General features: G+C 45.4%; 1 protein-coding gene across 2 annotated transcripts in view; it reads right to left on the minus strand.

The window, feature by feature from the left end:
* Positions 1-572: 572 nt before the first annotated feature.
* Positions 573-17,195, minus strand: part of LOC134330947 (gamma-aminobutyric acid receptor subunit beta-2) — a 41,401-nt gene continuing 24,778 nt past the window's right edge. The window contains exons 6-10 of one of the 2 annotated variants that reach the window (XM_063012246.1): positions 8,536-8,673; positions 6,984-7,136; positions 4,875-5,119; positions 4,048-4,188; positions 573-1,411 (exon numbers count right to left, since the gene is read on the minus strand). In XM_063012246.1, coding sequence (XP_062868316.1) covers positions 1,064-1,411; positions 4,048-4,188; positions 4,875-5,119; positions 6,984-7,136; positions 8,536-8,673 — 1,025 coding nt within the window. In that variant the 3' untranslated portion in view covers positions 573-1,063. The remainder of the gene's footprint in view (positions 1,412-4,047; positions 4,189-4,874; positions 5,120-6,983; positions 7,137-8,535; positions 8,674-17,195) is intronic. The other variant, XM_063012247.1, reaches the window with a different exon arrangement.

The raw sequence follows: 17,195 nt of genomic DNA on the forward strand, positions 1-17,195 counted from the left end.
AATATAAACTCTGGATCTGACCTGCACCGTCAGCACAGAAACCAAATAAACTCGGAGATAAAATAATTGTAAAAATTGGCAGTTTTGTGCAATTCAAGGTTTTTATCTAAATGTTACTAATAACGATTAATTTTAAATTGATTGTAAAATTATATACAGGCAGTAAAAGTAATAAAATCGTTTTTTTCTCTTTTTTCTCTCACAACTTTTACGTTTTAATTCAGAAACGTGTCGTTAGTTGAAATGTAGCTTCGTTAGCCAGCAATTAAGGTGTTCGTGTAAAAACGCTGTTGGTCCGTGTGTGTGAACATGAACATTTGTGTTCCAGTCGTGTTTTGTTCTGCACGTGTTGATTTATGGATCTGTTCACCCTTCATATCTTCATTCTCCACCTGTTTATCCTTCACCTGCTGCAGAGCTTAAGCCCCGCCCACTCTGCAGACATGCGTTAAGCTCCACCCACTCAGCATACAGGAGTTAAGCCCCACCCACTCCACATACATGCATTAAGCCCCACCCATTATGTATATAGGTGTTAAGCTCCGCCCATTTCTCCCACATTTTTAAGCCCCGCCCATTCTGTATACGTATGTTAAGCTCACATGTTAAGGCATACATGCATGCGTTAAGGCCCACCCATTCTGCATACAGGTGATAAGCTCCGCCCATTTAGTGTACAGGTGATAAGCTCCTGTTTATTTAACCTATAGAACTTATGCCCTGCCCATTCAACCTACAGGAGTTAACCCCGCCCACTTAACTTACAGAAGTTAAACCCCAGCCTACATGAGCTAAACCCCACCCATTCAATCTACAGGAGTTAAACTCCACCCACCCAACCTACAGGACTTAAGATCTGCCCATCCTACAGGGGTTAAGCCCCGCCCATGAATCATAGTGGATTTAAGCCCCTCCCATTCAGCCTACAGCAGTTTAGCCCTACAGCAGTGTAGTGCAGCCAGAACACCAGTGGAACACAGAATGAGTTCTGCACCGCGGCAAAAACAAACAAACAAACAGAATAAATCTGAAATAAGAAACGTTCTCCTGCAGGTTGTGGGTTCTAGTTGATGTAATAGAGCCAGTAAACCACGTTGAAGAAGGAGAAGACGGTGGGGAAGATTATCCTGGACCACTTATCGATGGAGTTGACGTCGGTCAGGTCGGGGATGTTGATCTTCAGCTGTGACGCCCGTTTCCTCAGCCGGCTCCGTTTCTGAGCCACGTGGCGTTCCAGCACGTTCCGGCCGAAGTGCTGCCGGCTGAGTCCCGCCTTACGGTACTGCAGCGCCGAGGTGTCGTATGCTAGCATGGTGCCGCGCGGGTCGCCCAGAGCCAGGCCCAGTTCTGACGGACCCATCTCGTTCTTCAGCTCCAGAGGGGTCAGCAGGATGTTCTCGTGAGAGTCCATCTGAGAGAGAGGAGGAGAGAGGACGAGAGAGGACGAGAGAGGAGGAGAGAGGAGGAGAGAGACGAGAGAGGAGGAGAGAAGAGGAGAGTGGAGGAGAGAGGAGGAGAGAGACGAGAGAGGAGGAGAGAGGAGGAGAGAGGAGAGAGGAGAGAGGAGAGAGGAGGAGAGAGGAAGAGAGAGACGAGAGAGGAGGAGAGAGACGAGAGAGGAGGAGAGAGGAGGAGAGAGACGAGAGAGGAGGAGAGAGGAGGAGAGACGAGAGAGGAGAGAGGAGGAGAGAGGAAGAGAGAGACGAGAGAGGAGGAGAGAGACGAGAGAGGAGGAGAGAGGAGGAGAGAGGAGGAGAGAGGAGGAGAGAGACGAGAGAGGAGGAGAGAGGAGGAGAGTGGAGGAGAGAGAGGAGGAGAGAGACGAGAGAGGAGGAGAGAGGAGAGAGACGAGAGAGGAGGAGAGAGGAGGAGAGAGGAGAAAGGAGGAGAGAGGAGGAGAGAGACGAGAGAGGAGGAGAGAGGAGAAGAGAGACGAGAGGAGGAGAGAGGAGGAGAGAGACGAGAGAGGAGGGGAGAGGAGAATAGAGACGAGAGGAGGAGAGAGGAGGAGAGAGACGAGAGACGAGGAGAGAGGAGGAGAGAGGAGGAGAGAGGCGAGAGACGAGAGACGAGGAGAGAGGAGGAGAGAGGCGAGAGACGAGAGACGAGAGAGGAGGAGAGATCAGTGCTAATAAATCAAAACACTCTGGGATTAGTGTTTCGGCTAAAGGGGGGGGGGGGTGAACACCATGACATATATAAGATGAATAAATAAATAAATGAAATATTTATTGTGCTTATAATTCTGTCATTTAGTACATTTATTAACATCAAAGGAATAAAATTTTTTTAGAATTTAATAATCCAAATGACCAAGAGTATTTGGACACCTGACCATAAGATTATTAGGACATTATATTCCAAAACAAATGGCATTATTATAGTTTTTATATAGATCTTTATGGCTTTAACAGTCCCCACTCACCTGGGAAGCGCTCCAAGATTTTGGAGTAGGACTGTGGGGATTTTTCCCATTTATTTAAAAGACATTAATAATGTCAGGCACTGATGATGTGTTGAACAGGGTTGAGCTCTGCTTTCTATTTATTTATTTACTACCAGTGAATAAAGAATTATGAGCACAGTTTAGACACTTCATGAACACAGAAGAGCGCCACCTACTGGCCACTTTATTAGGAACACCTCGTGTATCCGCTCGTTACTCGGATCAGGAGGTTAGGTTCTTCAGCAACTGATGAGCAACAGATGGGCGACAGTCAGTACTTGTATACCCACACAGTTCTCAGTGAATGTACACACCAGCTAGGTGTTCCTAATAAAGTGCTCGACGAGCGTGAAACGCCACGTTCACACAGACCCGCTGCCCTCCGCCCGAAACTCACACAGATCACACGCGTCGGCCAATCAGAGGAGGCGATTCAGTCGATCAGTTCACTACAGGCTCATAAATCTCATCCAGAATCTAATCATCTAACATCTGCCTCACAACATCAATCACATTCTAACATGACAGAAGAGTCGAGCACAAAGCGGCGTCTTTATCTTTATACACGACATGATCAAAAGTATTCGGACGCCTGAACATGAACTTGTATTAAAATGACCTACAGTGACCCTCTGTGTGATCTGTTCATCTAGAACAGCAGCCGCTCTTCTGAGAAGCTTCTCACAGGACTCTGAATTGTGTCTGTGTGTGGGAATTTGTGCACTGATGTAAAACGAGAAGGCCTGGCTTGCTGTCAGAGTTCCAATTCATCCCAAAGATGTTCCTTCACCTGCACTCCTCTGGAGTTCCTTCATGTCAAACTTGTCAAAGTGTGTCCTTATTCACATTAAGGGCCTTCCCCAAACTGTTGCTGCAAAGTTGACACATGGACACTGTATAATACGGTCAAAAGTATTTGGACACCTGAGCGGGAGCTTGTATTAATACAAAGTGACTCTGTGTGTGATCTTCAGCTAGAACATCAGCCGCTCTTCTGAGAAGCTTCTCACAAAACGCTGGAGCTTGATCATGCTGGAACAGGAAAGGACCTTCCCTAAACTGTTGATGCACAGTTGGAAGCATCATAGATCATGTCCTTTATATGACTGATTTATAACAGCTGTTAGGAGCTGTTCTGGCTAAAATGCACAAATTCAAGAATTAGAAAGAGCGTCCCGATACTTTTGTCCATGTCGTTTGATACACAACCAGACCAGCGTCGCTCATCTACACGTTTACAGACGGTGCCAGCGGGAGGGTCCGTGTGAACGTAGCCTGAGAGTGACGGAGCGACATCGTGTCCTGTTATGACGGGGAGGATGAAGGTGAAGAAGCTAAAAATCTGATGAGTATGAAAAGGAAACAAACAAACAAACAAACAAACAAAAAACGCTGGACGTTAAATTTGGGCTCATGAGGACAGACGAATGATCCTGCACGTCTGAGATGAAGATTCTGGATTTATTTCAGGGCAGGTGAAGGAACAGTGATGATAATGAAGAAAAAACAAATAAAATAATAATAATAAAAGGAAATCGTGCTCAGAAACCAAACACAACAGCCGGGGTCGATGAACTCGGCCACACCCGCTTATTTAATACCTTATTTTTTGTATCGCCTAGTCCTATCGCTGCATCGTCCACAAAGATCGGTTCCCACATCGCGTCGCGAGCGTCACCGTCCCTCTGTTTCATTCTGGCATACAGAGCATCGTTTCTCTGAACTACATTTCCCATCAACCACTGCAAGCATACAAGATCAGCAGTCAGGGCCCGAAAAGTCCAAAAGATCAAACAAAAGAACAAAGACCTGAGCTAGAGCCGACCGGAACGCCGAACCACGGCGTGGGGAGTGGGTGGGGTCGTCGGGTACAGGATCCTATTGGTCTCAAACAATTGCAGTGCAGTTCCTGGAATCACAACCAGAGGGCGCTGAAGTGACGGTGGGATTTTTTACATTTCGTACCAAAAATCGATGGAAAGAAACTGGATCACTTTTGGATGTCGAACCCGTCGTCCCGTATTTGAGTCCCTAAAGTTCTCGACCCTGACGGAAGGTTCCAGACTTACGATCACGATCTAACCACGGTCATGGTCTATCCTGCCAATATTTACACAGTTTTTACGCCAGATGCCCTTCCTGGTGTGACCTTCCTATTTCTATCTGGGCTCGGGACCTGCACTGGGAGTGCACTGACTGATTGTGTCTGTGCAGACGCCTGACTGGCCGACAGCACAGCTGAGATTCGTCCCTAGATCCTCAGATCTCAGCAGTTACGAGCCGCTGTGCTAATATTAACCCACCCCTAAATTATTTTAACTCCCGTCCATAAACCTTTGAGAACCTGCTCTGCTGTCGAGCATTTTCATTCAGATCAAATCAGCGACTCTACAGATTCCCTCATCTTCCCGGTGCAGGAGTCTCCTACCTTGTTGGGATCCATCCTCAGTCTGTCGTTGTTAGCTTTGTTAGCTTTCTCGGCGGCTCTTTTCTGCCGCTGCGGCCCCTGACCGAAGAAGATGTAGTTGACCAGCGCGTACTCCAGCAGGGCCAGGAAGACGAAGACGAAGCAGCCCATCAGGTACATGTCGATGGCTTTGACGTAGGGGATCTTGGGGAGCGTCTCTCTCAGGTGGGTGTTGATGGTGGTCATGGTGAGGACCGTCGTGATACCTGGAACAGAGAGAGAGAGAAAACGAGGACTGTACCGAACCACTGAAGCTGCTCCAGAGAACCAGTCGTTCTGGAGGAATTTAGCAGTTCAAGCAGCTGATGGAGGTTGCGAGTGCCGTCCATATATTTTTGACCCAGCAAATATTCAGTCAAAGTTTCAATCATTCAGCGACTGTCTAATCTAACAAATCCCATAAAAATGCACAATATGATCAAAAGTATGTGGACGCCTGATCATTAAAGCTTGTTTATAATCCCTCTTTCTTGCTGTAGCACCGTCTACTCTACTAAGATTGTGGACCGTGCCTGTGAGGATTTGTTACCGTTCAGTCAGGACAGCACTGGGTTAAACTGTGTTTGTGCTGGAACGGTGGATGTGATGTGGTCAGATTTTCTGGACGTTTATTGTTTTGGTTTTATGGTTCCAGATCGAGTGCTGATAACATCCTGATGTCTCGAACCATCACATTTCATTACAGGAAAATCACCTCCATCGAGGCTCTAAAAAAAAAAGAGGAAAAATGTAAAATAAAGAAAAAAACCAGGCGTGAAAATAAAGAGGCACAAAATTCAGAGCATGAAGATTCATTTATTATTCACTCAGTGTGTGTGTGGGTGTGTGTTAGCAACGAGTGCACTTGTGTGTGTGTGTGCTGTGTGTATGTGTGTCCACTGAGTTCGTTTGTGTGTGAGAGCGCTCAGTGTGTGTGTGTGTGAGAGCACGCAGTGTGTGTGTGTGTGTGTGTGTGCAAGTGTGTGTGTGTGTGATTATTCTGTGTATATTAGAGCACTGTGTGTGTGCTTTGAGTCTGTGTGTGTGTGTTAGCACTGATTGCGCTTGTGTGGGTGCTGTGTGTATGTGTGTTGGCACACAGTGTATGTGTGTGTGTGTGAGCACTCAGTGTGTATGTGTGTGAGAGCACGCAGTGTGTGTGTGTGTGTGTGCAAGTGTGTGTGTGTGTGATTATTCTGTGTATATTAGAGCACTGTGTGTGTGCTTTGAGTCTGTGTGTGTGTGTTAGCACTGATTGCGCTTGTGTGGGTGCTGTGTGTATGTGTGTGTGTGTGTGTGTGCAAGTGTGTGTGTGTGTGATTATTCTGTGTATATTAGAGCATTGTGTGTGTGCTTTGAGTCTGTGTGTGTGTGTTAGCACTGATTGCGCTTGTGTGTGTGCTGTGTGTATGTGTGTTGGCACACGGTGTATGTGTGTGTGTGTGAGCACTCAGTGTGTATGTGTGCGCATTGTGTGTGTGCATTGAGTGGGTGTGTGCACTGTGTGTTTTAGTGCACTAAGTGTATGTGTGTGTGTGCACTGTGTGTGTTCATTGTGTGTGTATTACAGCACTGTTTGTGTGCACTGAGTGTGTATGAGTCTGAGCGTGTGCACATTGAGTGTGTGTGCGTACACTGAATGTGTGTGTGTGTGTGCACTCAGTGTGTGTGTGCACTAAGTGTGTGTGTGTGCACTGTGTGTGTATTAGTTGACTGAGTGCATTTGTGTGTATGTGTATATTAGTGTGTGTGTGCACTGTGTGTGTGTGTGTATTAATGCACTGAGGGAGAGTGTGTGTGTGTGTGTGTGTGCACTGTGTGTGTGTGTGTGTATTAGTTCACTGAGTGCATTTGTGTGTGTGTGTGTATGTGTATATTAGTGTGTGTGTGTATTAATGCACTGAGGGAGTGTGTGTGTGTGTGTGTGTGTGTGTGTGTGTGTACTGTGTGTTTCTGTGCATCTGTTAATAATGTTATGGACTGTAGGTCCCTCGTTCGCACCACCCCCAGTCCCGACTTTTTTTGGGAATGTGGTGCACTAGAACCCCTCACCCCCCTCCCGGGCGCAGCAGTGCCAGACCGAGTACCAACCTAACGCCACGCGGGCGGCCGAGGCGTCGTAGTTGATCCAGAAGGAGACCCAGGACAGGATGGTGATCAGGATGGAGGGCATGTAGGTCTGCAGGATGAAGTAACCGATGTTCCTCTTCAGTTTGAAGCTGAGGGACAGGCGGGGGTACGCGCCTAAAATAAACAACATGAGCTCATCAGGAACGGCCAAAAGTATGTGGACGCCTGATTGTTGGAGTGCGTCTGTGGGAAGTTGTGCTCACTGGGATGAACTGGAACACTGACTGTGAGCCGGGCCTTCTCATTCAACATCAGTGCCTGACAAACGAGCGAACGCTCGGCTCACAGTCAGTGTTCCAGTTCATCCCACGGGCTTTGTGCAAGCTGCTGGAGCTCCACCACGTTTCTGAAAGCATCAGCCATCCCCCCCTCAGACACTCGCCGAACTTTCCTCATTACACACTCAGCACTTCTCTAACGAGCCGCTGCTGTAATTAGACTCATTATACGGACGTAATTAACGAACCAAAACATCATACGAGAAGAACCGTGACCATAACGACCCCCCCGACGTATGAAGATCTCACGGTTCCTCTGTAATGCAGCAGTGGAGGAACATGCGCTGGTGTTTAAATTTTAATATTTCTTTAACAGGAGCGCCGCTCGTACTCTCCTCAGGGGTCCCGAAACTGCACACTTCTGTGTTTTCTTCTATTTAATAAAGCAGATTCAGCACATCAGGTAACTCAGGTTCTTCAGAAGCAGGAAAATAAAACCAATTCATGTGTTTATTATCTGTGGGTTAAAAACGAGCGAAACCTTTAACAACACGGATTGCACCGTCCATAAATGACTGAAGCCCCCCGTGTAAAAAAAACCATTCCGGGACCCCTTGACACGGGTTCTGATCTTATTCTTCCACTTTCAGTGAGGATTATAAAAGGATTTGTGTTCTCATCCATGATGAAGGTATAAATCTTGGTGTTTTCTGATTGTGGTTGATGTTGTGGGTTTATTTCTGGTAAGCGGATGGTAGGAGCTTCATCACTTGGGTCTGATTCAGCAGGATCTGAATCAGAAACAACTGAATCAGAATCATTTGTAGTCACTTCACGCTGACCCCAAAAAGAACATCAGACCCCAAAAAGAACATCAGACCCCAAAAAGAAAGACATCAGACCCCAAAAAGAACATCAGACCCCAAAAAGAAAGAACATCGGACCCCAAAAAGAAGGAACATCAGACCCCAAAAAGGAGGAACATCAGACCCCAAAAAGAAGGAAGATCAGACCCCAAATAGAAGGAACATCAGACCCCAAAAAGGAGGAACATCAGACCCCAAAAAGAAGGAAGATCAGACCCCAAAAAGGAGGAACATCAGACCCCAAAAAGAAGGACATCAGACCCCAAATAGAGGGAATCAGACCCCAAAACATTTCAAGGTGAGTAAATCGAATTTGTGGGGGAATTCGAAGGGACGTGCAGTCCGTAAAGCTGACGTACGTCACGCTACATTGTGTAAGACGTCCCTTAAATATAAAAATAAAAGAGTATACATATATTACAGCTTCACCTGTGGAGAAGACCACGTTCTTGGAGATGAGATTGTACTCGACGATGGAGAACTGAGGCAGCTCGATCCTCTCCACCCCCGTAACGGCGTGATCTCCACCCCGCCAGTAGAACTCGATATCGTCCGTGGTGTAGCCGTCTGTAACAAAAACACAGACACATGAACCACTGGTGCCCTGATCATTACCAAAATTCCACCAGTTTGTTAAACCAAAGGAACCAGAGTGATGGATCTTCTGTACACAGAGGTTTGGTGATGACCATGAAGATGTGGTTACCAGAGGCACAGGAGGCTCTGCAGGTCTGTTTTGGGACCACAGACTAGGGTAAGACTAGTGCATCTCAGACCTCAGTTCAGGCCTTTCCTGGACCCCCTGGACCTCCTGGACCCCCTGGACTTCCTGCACCCCCTGGACCTCCCGCACCCCCTAGACCTCCTAAACCTTCTGTAGTTTGCATATAAGCAGCAGGTAGGCATGGGCGATGCTGTAAACAATTTACCACAGAAGGTTTACCAGCATTTGGAGCATATCAACATTCAATACCATTCCACCTCTCATGCTGGTGGAGAAGATGGATGGAATGCGGGTGGAAATGTCCACAATCACCTAAACCACAGACTACCTGTCTGACAGGCCCCAGTGATTGGTCAGTAGCTCTGGTGCACCTCAGGGAACTGTGCTCTTCATCTTTCTCTTCACTCTGTACACCCCTGACGTCCAGTACAGGCCAGATCTCTCAGATCCACCTTCAGACATGTTCGTATCAGAGATGGACCGGGAGGACGACAAACCCAAAGAACAGGAAGAGTAAAGACTGGGTTTTTACCAAAAAACCTTTTTTAAAGGTTCAGTTTTGAGATGTCTGGAGGGTTTTGAGTTGGTGTTAGTGGGAAGAAGGACACTGGACAAACTCATTGCCATTCTAGACAACAAATCACATCCCTTCCATAGTGGTCAGACCTTCAAGAGCAGCCTCATCATGTTCCACTGTAGGATGGAACCAACAGAGATCATTGTGTGGACCTATCAACCGGACAGGCTTACTTAAAAACAGACTCTCTACTGCAGTTATATTTGATGATATTTGATGATATAAGCTGTTTTATTTATATTTCAGTAAAATACTGTATGTTTTTACTCCTGCGCTGCGGCAGCGTGACGTCCCCTCTGGGATTAATAAACGGATCTCTCTGAAAACCCGACGGTGAAGCTGCTCAGGAACGATGGAGAAGCGTCGTACACACGCTCAAGGAATAAAATATAAACATTTACATCAGACCCTGAAACTCAGCGCCCGTATAATCCAGTCTCACAACCAAGGGGCATTAAATCGAGACCCGGATGAAGGGTGCGGGCGAAGGATTCGGGTGGGGGGTGCTGGTGAGGGGTTGTGCAGGCTTAAATCCTTCACTGACACAAGATTAAGAAAGGGCGCAGATGTGCTCTACAGAAATACAGCTACCGAAAAAAAGATCAAAGCTTCCAATTTCCTGCTGAGAACATTTCAGTTCAGATCAGCTGCTAATCCGGACCTGACCTCTTTCTTCTCCTAATAACTCCTGGACATGTTCAGGGCACGTCCTCCTTTTACCCACCGACGACTGACCACGGGGTCGTCCAACACCCCATTCTAGCACCAGTGACCTGACATTCCACCTCACCTTCATTACAAGAGCGTCCAATAAAATTTTAACTCTTAATAGTGTGGGGTCTGATGTTCCTCAATTTTAAGGTCTGATGTTCTTTTGTTTGGGGTCTGATGTTCCTCCTTTTTGGGGTCTGATGTTCTTTTGTTTGGGGTCTGATGTTCCTCCTTTTTGGGGTCTAATGTTCTTTTTTTTGGAGTTTGATGTTCCTCCTTTTTGGGGTCTGATGTTCTTTTGTTTGGGGTCTAATGTTCTTTTTTTGGAGTTTGATGTTCCTCCTTTTTGGGGTCTGATGTTCTTTTGTTTGGGGTCTAATGTTCTTTTTTTGGAGTTTGATGTTCCTCCTTTTTGGGGTCTGATTATCTCAATTTTGGGGTCTGATGTTCCTCAATTTTGGGGTCTAATGTTCTTTTTTTTGGGGTCTAATGTTCCTCCTTTTTGGGGTCTGATGTCCTTTTTTGGGGTTATGAAAGTACCCACCTTATTTGTAATGCACATAAAGATCTGTTACTCTGGAATTCTCAGGTAAGAAAAGGTAAAAGCGTTTAAATGAGACCTGTGTTGGCGCTGGACGAGGACACCAAACCAAAACACAGAGGCACATGACGGCGCCACCATGGGAGCTATAAAATCAGAGGGACGTCTGCTGGTCCGAATAAATAAAACACACACAGATAACGAATCCTGACGTTCAGCGTTTCATCCTCTGCAGTAAATAAAGAGACGGTGTTTTTTGGCGGGTTCTTGGCCGGACGTTGTTGTTCGTGGCTCGTCCACTTAACTCCATTGTTTCTGTGTCGCTGCGTCTGACTGTGCACGTTACCTCTCGCCTGCCTCCCTGTCACCCCTCTTACATCAGCGAATTCGGCGTGCTCCGTTAGCCGCAGGGTCACGTGCACCGCCGGCCGGAGACAAAATGGAAATCATTTCTCACCACGTTTACACAACAATGGTGCCCGAGTCACAGCATGGCTGAACCATTCACAAATCTGTAAACCACGTCATTATACAGTAAGAACGAGTACTCACCCCCGTCCAATCATCTTCATGATCGTGTCACTGATCGTAAAACAAACCATCATCGTAAATACTAAAACCTTAAAGTTTCTACAGGAACACTGTAGCACAGCCTGAGCTCAGTCCAAAAAAGGTGAGAAAAGAGCTAATAATATATCTCACTCTGGAAAGTGTTACAAAGCCATTTCTAAAGCTCCAGGACTCCACTGAACCACAGGTAAAGCCACTATGTTTAAAGAAGAAGAACTAGAACAGTAATGATTCGACCAGCCTGCTAAAATACCTCCAGATTCACAGCAAAAAAACATCCAAGAAATCATGAACGATCCCAGAATCATATCTCAGGAGTTGTAGACGTCTCAAGCCTCAGCTGAGCTTAGCGCTCAGGTTCCCGCAACACCAACGGGAGGATAGCAGGAACAAAAGCGTAGCTAATCTAGAACGATATGTTTAATAATAAAAAAAAAAATCAACAGAGGGTCTAAAAATGAAAAAAACAAAACAGTATTTAATAATCAAACAGTACAGCAGCAGTGAAACATGGTGGTGGTAGCATGATTGTGTAAGGATCAGAACCTGGATTACCTATGCTAGGTTATTTTCATCCTGTTTAATATCCATGTTTTTAACTTGTTAGCTGTAATGCTACTTTATTTTTAGGCAGACTACTACAGTAAAAACAAAATGTCTTTGTTATTCTATTAATTTTAACACTTTTATATTAACTATAATGTTAGTTTATGTTATGTTTGCCTGAATAGCCTAATGTGAGCATTATAATACTAGTTACTTTACTGGTCACGTTTACCACATTAGTTTACTAGTTAGCCTGTTTACTGTAATGCTAGTTTAATTTCATCCTGTTTAATATAATAATAATAATAATTTTTATGCATTTTCTCCCCGTTTTCTTCCTGATTTAGTGCACTCAGTTTGTCTTTGCTGCTGAGAGATACCCGATTGCATCCAAGAAGAGCATACACAGCATATGAAGATCCCACACACACATAGTCCGGCCCCCACCCTGCAGGCACTGCCAGTTATGCCCACTAGATGGCACCCATCCAACCAGTGGCAACCGAGGGGTTCAGAATCTCGGCGTTGGTGTGCTAGTGGAATATCCCGCTGCTCCACCTGGGCGCTTATTTATGTTTTTAAACTGTTAGCTGTAATGCCACTTAATTTTTAGGCAGGCTACGATAATAATAAGTTCACTTGTGGTTAGCCTGTTAGCTGTAATGCTAGTTTGTGTTTAATTCTGTTGACCGAGTAAACAGAAAGAATTAGAACCGCTCAGCTAACAGGTCAGATGTGGATCAGAATTTTTGTAGTTGAAATATTAAATACATTAACAAATATTAGCTGATTTAAACTATAAAAACAATCACTCACCACGAGCTGAACTATGATTAGAAGCGGTGAGTATAATTTAAACGCTGCTTCTACTCCAGATGTTGAGAATACTGAGTGATTAAATATATCAGGATTATTATTGTGTGGCTACCGCAGGCAGCGTTTCATTAAACTCTCTTCCAGCTCACTGCTCCTCCAGCTCATTTGAGACGGAGCCGGAATAATGAGAGCTGAGTGATGAGCAGTGGTGCTTGTTAAAAGACGCCGAGCCGACGCCCGGCCCTGATCTTTTAGCATGGCGCGGTGGAGGACCGGAACGTTCGACCCTTCCTTACATCACGCCGTGAGAGTTCAGCGCTAAAAACAACAAAGCTTAAAATATCCCGGTAACAGAGACGGATCTAACGTACGGAACGTTTACTTCTGACTCCTATTTCTGCTTTATAATTAAAGCGGCTCGGTGGTTCCACACCACACGCACCACCCTGCAGGATCCGGGTACCAACGGACAACACGGCCATCTAAAACATCTAAAACGTCTAAAACATCTAAAACATCTAAAACATCTGAGACATGAACACAAATATATATACACGTACAGTCAGTCGTAAATCCTTATACAGCTCGTCTTACTGCTGAGGGTGTGAATATTTGTAGGTTCTGATCTGATAACAGCCTGCTTCTCAGGGATTTGCTTCAGTAGCTTAGAAGATGTACTTAAAACATGATGGGATGTGGATATAACGGCGTACAGAACACGTGGAGAAAAGGATGCCTCAAACCAACCAGTTTACATCTTCATGATTAAGGGGCCTCGCTCAAGGGTCCAACAGTGGCAATCTGGCAATAGTGGGGCTTGAACCAGCAAACTTTTGATTACTAGTCTTAACAACCAGGTTACAACCGTCCTACACATACATGCAAGATATAAGAAATAAGTCCCAATATTTATGACTTTACGTGTTCATAAGGTTTAAATATAAGGACCAGGCCAGATTCAGAGCACAAACGCCAGGTACAAGGTTTAGGAGTGTGTTTATGGGAATTTTTGACCATTCTTCCAGAAGTGTATTTGTGAGGTCAGACACTGATGTTGGACGAGAAGGCCCGGCTCACAGTCTCCACTCTAATTCATCCCAAAGGTGTTCTATCGGGTCGAGGTCAGGACTCTGTGCAGGCCAGTCAAGTTCTTCCACACCAGACTCGCTCATCCATGTTTGGACTTGTTGCACAGGTGGCATCACGGTACCACGCTGGAATTCACTGAGCTCCTGAGAGCGACCCGTTCTTTCACTAATGTGTGTAGAAGCAGTCTGCATGCCGAGGTGCTCGGTTTTATACACCTGTGGCCATGGAAGTGATTGGAACACCTGAATTCAATGATTTGGATGGGTGAGTGAATACTTTTGGCAATATAGTGTATCTAAAGACTTATTAATGTCTGGGATCACCTCAAATCCAAACACCCAAAGACTCAAAGACTAAGAGCTGTAAAGACCGGCAGTAACCAAAATCTGTAATCCCCAAAAGCTTCATATCCTTATAAATCCTTAAATACTGCTCTGTGTAGGCATCATAATGAAAAGAGGTCTAGAATGAAGCACATGTCGCTCCAAAATGTGTTTGTACCCCTCAGCATTAACAGAACTTCATAACTACACACCACCATACCGTGACAGACGCCGGATTTTAAACTTTGTGTTTAAAAAATCCATTATTTCTGTAGCGCTTCTGGATGTTGTTGATATTCAGCTGATCTTTTGATTGTAGATGCAGGGGTGAGCTGTGCTTACTGAAGAGGGTTTTCTGAAGGATTCCAGAGTCCATGTGGTCCTAATTATTACAGAAGCAGGTCGGGTTTTGATGCTGCACCATCTGAGTGATCACAGGTCACGTAATCACGATAGATCACAGGAAATTGCTGAATCTTTCAATAATATTATGGACTGTAGATGGTTAAATAACAGTTCCTTGCTGTCTCACAAGTAAAAAGGTCGCCCCTTTTTTTTAGGAAAGGTGGTGAGCCCTGACCCATGCCCGATCATAAATGACTGAACCTTTTATAATCGCCCCCCCCCCCCCCCCGCACCATTTATCAATGTGTTCTTTAGAATGTTCTATACACACAAATAAATAATGTAAAAAAACATTAAAATAACATATTAAATATATTTTCTTTATTCTGACAGCAGTTGAGTCTCTGTGTTCTGTTTCTGTTTGCACTGTAACTTCAGTCCCTTGTTTCAGGATCAGGTTTGTACATTAAAGTGCACTTTTATCCTCCGACGGTAAAACATCAGCAGCTTTATGAGAAATCCTTTAATCTAACATAAAGCTCGTATACGTCCTCGTTTCCTCAAGTTTTCTCTTATCAGACCTGAGGCCGGTCGGTTACTGTTACACCTCCCACATTCCATTTCTCATGTTTTACAATAAAAAATCACATGTTTATATCCTCACCCTGAACAATGGTCACGCCTCAGGAGCGAGCGCGGCGATTACGCCTCCGGTCCCCCCGTCCAATTAGATACGAACGCATTTAATCAGCGATCGCTTTCATGTTCCTCCGTCTGCATTGTGATTTATTTATCGGAGCTCTTCTGAGTTTTAACGTTCCCGCCTGGATTGGGTGTGTAATCAAACACTGCGGGCGGCGGGGCGTTAATGAAATGAACATTTCACAATAAACAAGATTCACTTTTTAACAAATGTACAGGCTGTAACCACACCGTAATCTTTCATTTATTTCTTCCTTCGGCTGCTCCCGTGTTTAGTTCCTCGTACCCTACTCCCTCCTATTTCTATCTGGGCTTGGGACCTGCACTTAGAGCACACTGTCTGACTGAGTGCGCCTCCTAATGGCTTTACTGTTTCAGCAATCGTGTCTGTGCAGACGCCAGGCCGACCGGTAGCACCAGTAAGATTCGAACCTTGTGGTGAGCCTGTGTATTTTACTGCTGCACCCCTTGAGTGCCCCGCCCACATTCACATCATAATACTTAATAAAAAAGTTTAAAATAAAAACAGTTGAATTGGTTTAATTGAAATCTTGTAATTATGCTTCTGCTGTTTGCTTAGATCTGTGGGATACAGGGTTCGAATCTCAGCGGTGCTATCGGCCAGTCGGGTGACTGCATGGACGGGGTCGGCCACTGGAAGGTGCGCTTGTGAGCCAGTCCCTCTTAGATGAGTTTGAGTTCTGGATGTTGTTGATATTTAGCTGATCTTGTGTTTGTAGATGCAGCGGTGAGCTGAAGGATTCCAGAGTCCATGTGGTCCAGTTCATTACAGAAGCAGGTCAGATATTAATGCTGCACCGTCTGAGTGATCGCAGGTCACGTCGTCTTGAAAGATCACGGGAAATCACTAAATCTTTCAATGATATTATGGACTGTAGATGGTTAAGTAATGTTTATATTCATATTTAGATATGCTCAACCCCCCCCCCACCAATATACTGATGTAATAAACTGTAATAGCTTTGTGGGAGGGGGGCAAATCCACCCCCCAGTGTTTAATTCATGATTCGGGGCTACGACTTTATTTGAACGCGTCTTTATCAGCTTTGGAAATGTAGAAGCTGCACAAGAGATGAAATGTGATGCTTGTATTGATCTGATTGATCTTAGATCTTATTAAACTCGGATTATTGATGATTCTAAAGCACTTGCTACTATAACAGAGATTATAGATTTTAATTAAAACTTTAATTAGAACTTTTGTATTGATCTGAATAATGAGGACACGACCAGGTTTACAGAATCTCTCAGAACTCCGTCTGTGTTGGTCTTGAGCGTTAGCGTTAATCCCGCCGTGCTCCCGCCGTGCTCCCGCCGTGCTCCCGGTGCTCCCATAACCCGTCCGGGTCCCAATTACCCGCGAGTAGGGCTTTTTATGTTCCCCTCGGTGTGCTCTCGGCTTTATGGAGAAGAAGATCAGGCTCATTAAGATCTCCAGACGTTATTCCGACGGTTCCGTCTCTCTCGTCCTCCTGAGATTGGAACCGCGCCGGATATCAGAGATCCGCAGCCACGTCCACGCCTCTCAATCGTTCCAGTATTAAATATTGATTTGTTAGCCGAGCGCTCAGGCTGGATGAGGAACGTTGGGGCTGGATGAGGTATTTTTGTTGATGCAGAAGCTCTGCGGGACGAAGATAAAACCGGGTAAAGAGAGAAAGCGCTTCAGTGGCGTCGGTGTGCCAGAGCGTTATAATTGGGACAAATTAAAAAGCACCTGTCTCAGTGGAGATCCCGCTGCGTCTGGATTACAGGAACGTCCGGATCGGGGAATTTATCCTGATCTGTTTGTTCATTCATGAGCTTCTCACTTCAGATCTCAGTTTTACATTCTAAAATATAAAAAACAGAGATACTCGGCCGCCCGACCCCCTGTAGGTAGGCGGTTCAGGGCGTGTCCCTCCTCCCACTGTCCCGGGGCAGTTCCCTGATGGCATTGCATACCAGCGTAAAACCAAGCCTAGTTTTACTGTTCCAGATAAAAGCAGGTTTGGCAACAAAGGAGTTGCAAGTCTGAGAGGAAGAAACCGAGATATATAGAGACACGCCCACCTGGAGCCAATTAACACTAACGAGTCACAGGTGTGTCTGTGTGTGGGAATTTGTGCTTGTTTAGCATTTGTA

Source organism: Trichomycterus rosablanca, chromosome 16 (assembly GCF_030014385.1).
Source record: "Trichomycterus rosablanca isolate fTriRos1 chromosome 16, fTriRos1.hap1, whole genome shotgun sequence".
In the NCBI taxonomy this organism is placed as follows: domain Eukaryota; kingdom Metazoa; phylum Chordata; class Actinopteri; order Siluriformes; family Trichomycteridae; genus Trichomycterus; species Trichomycterus rosablanca.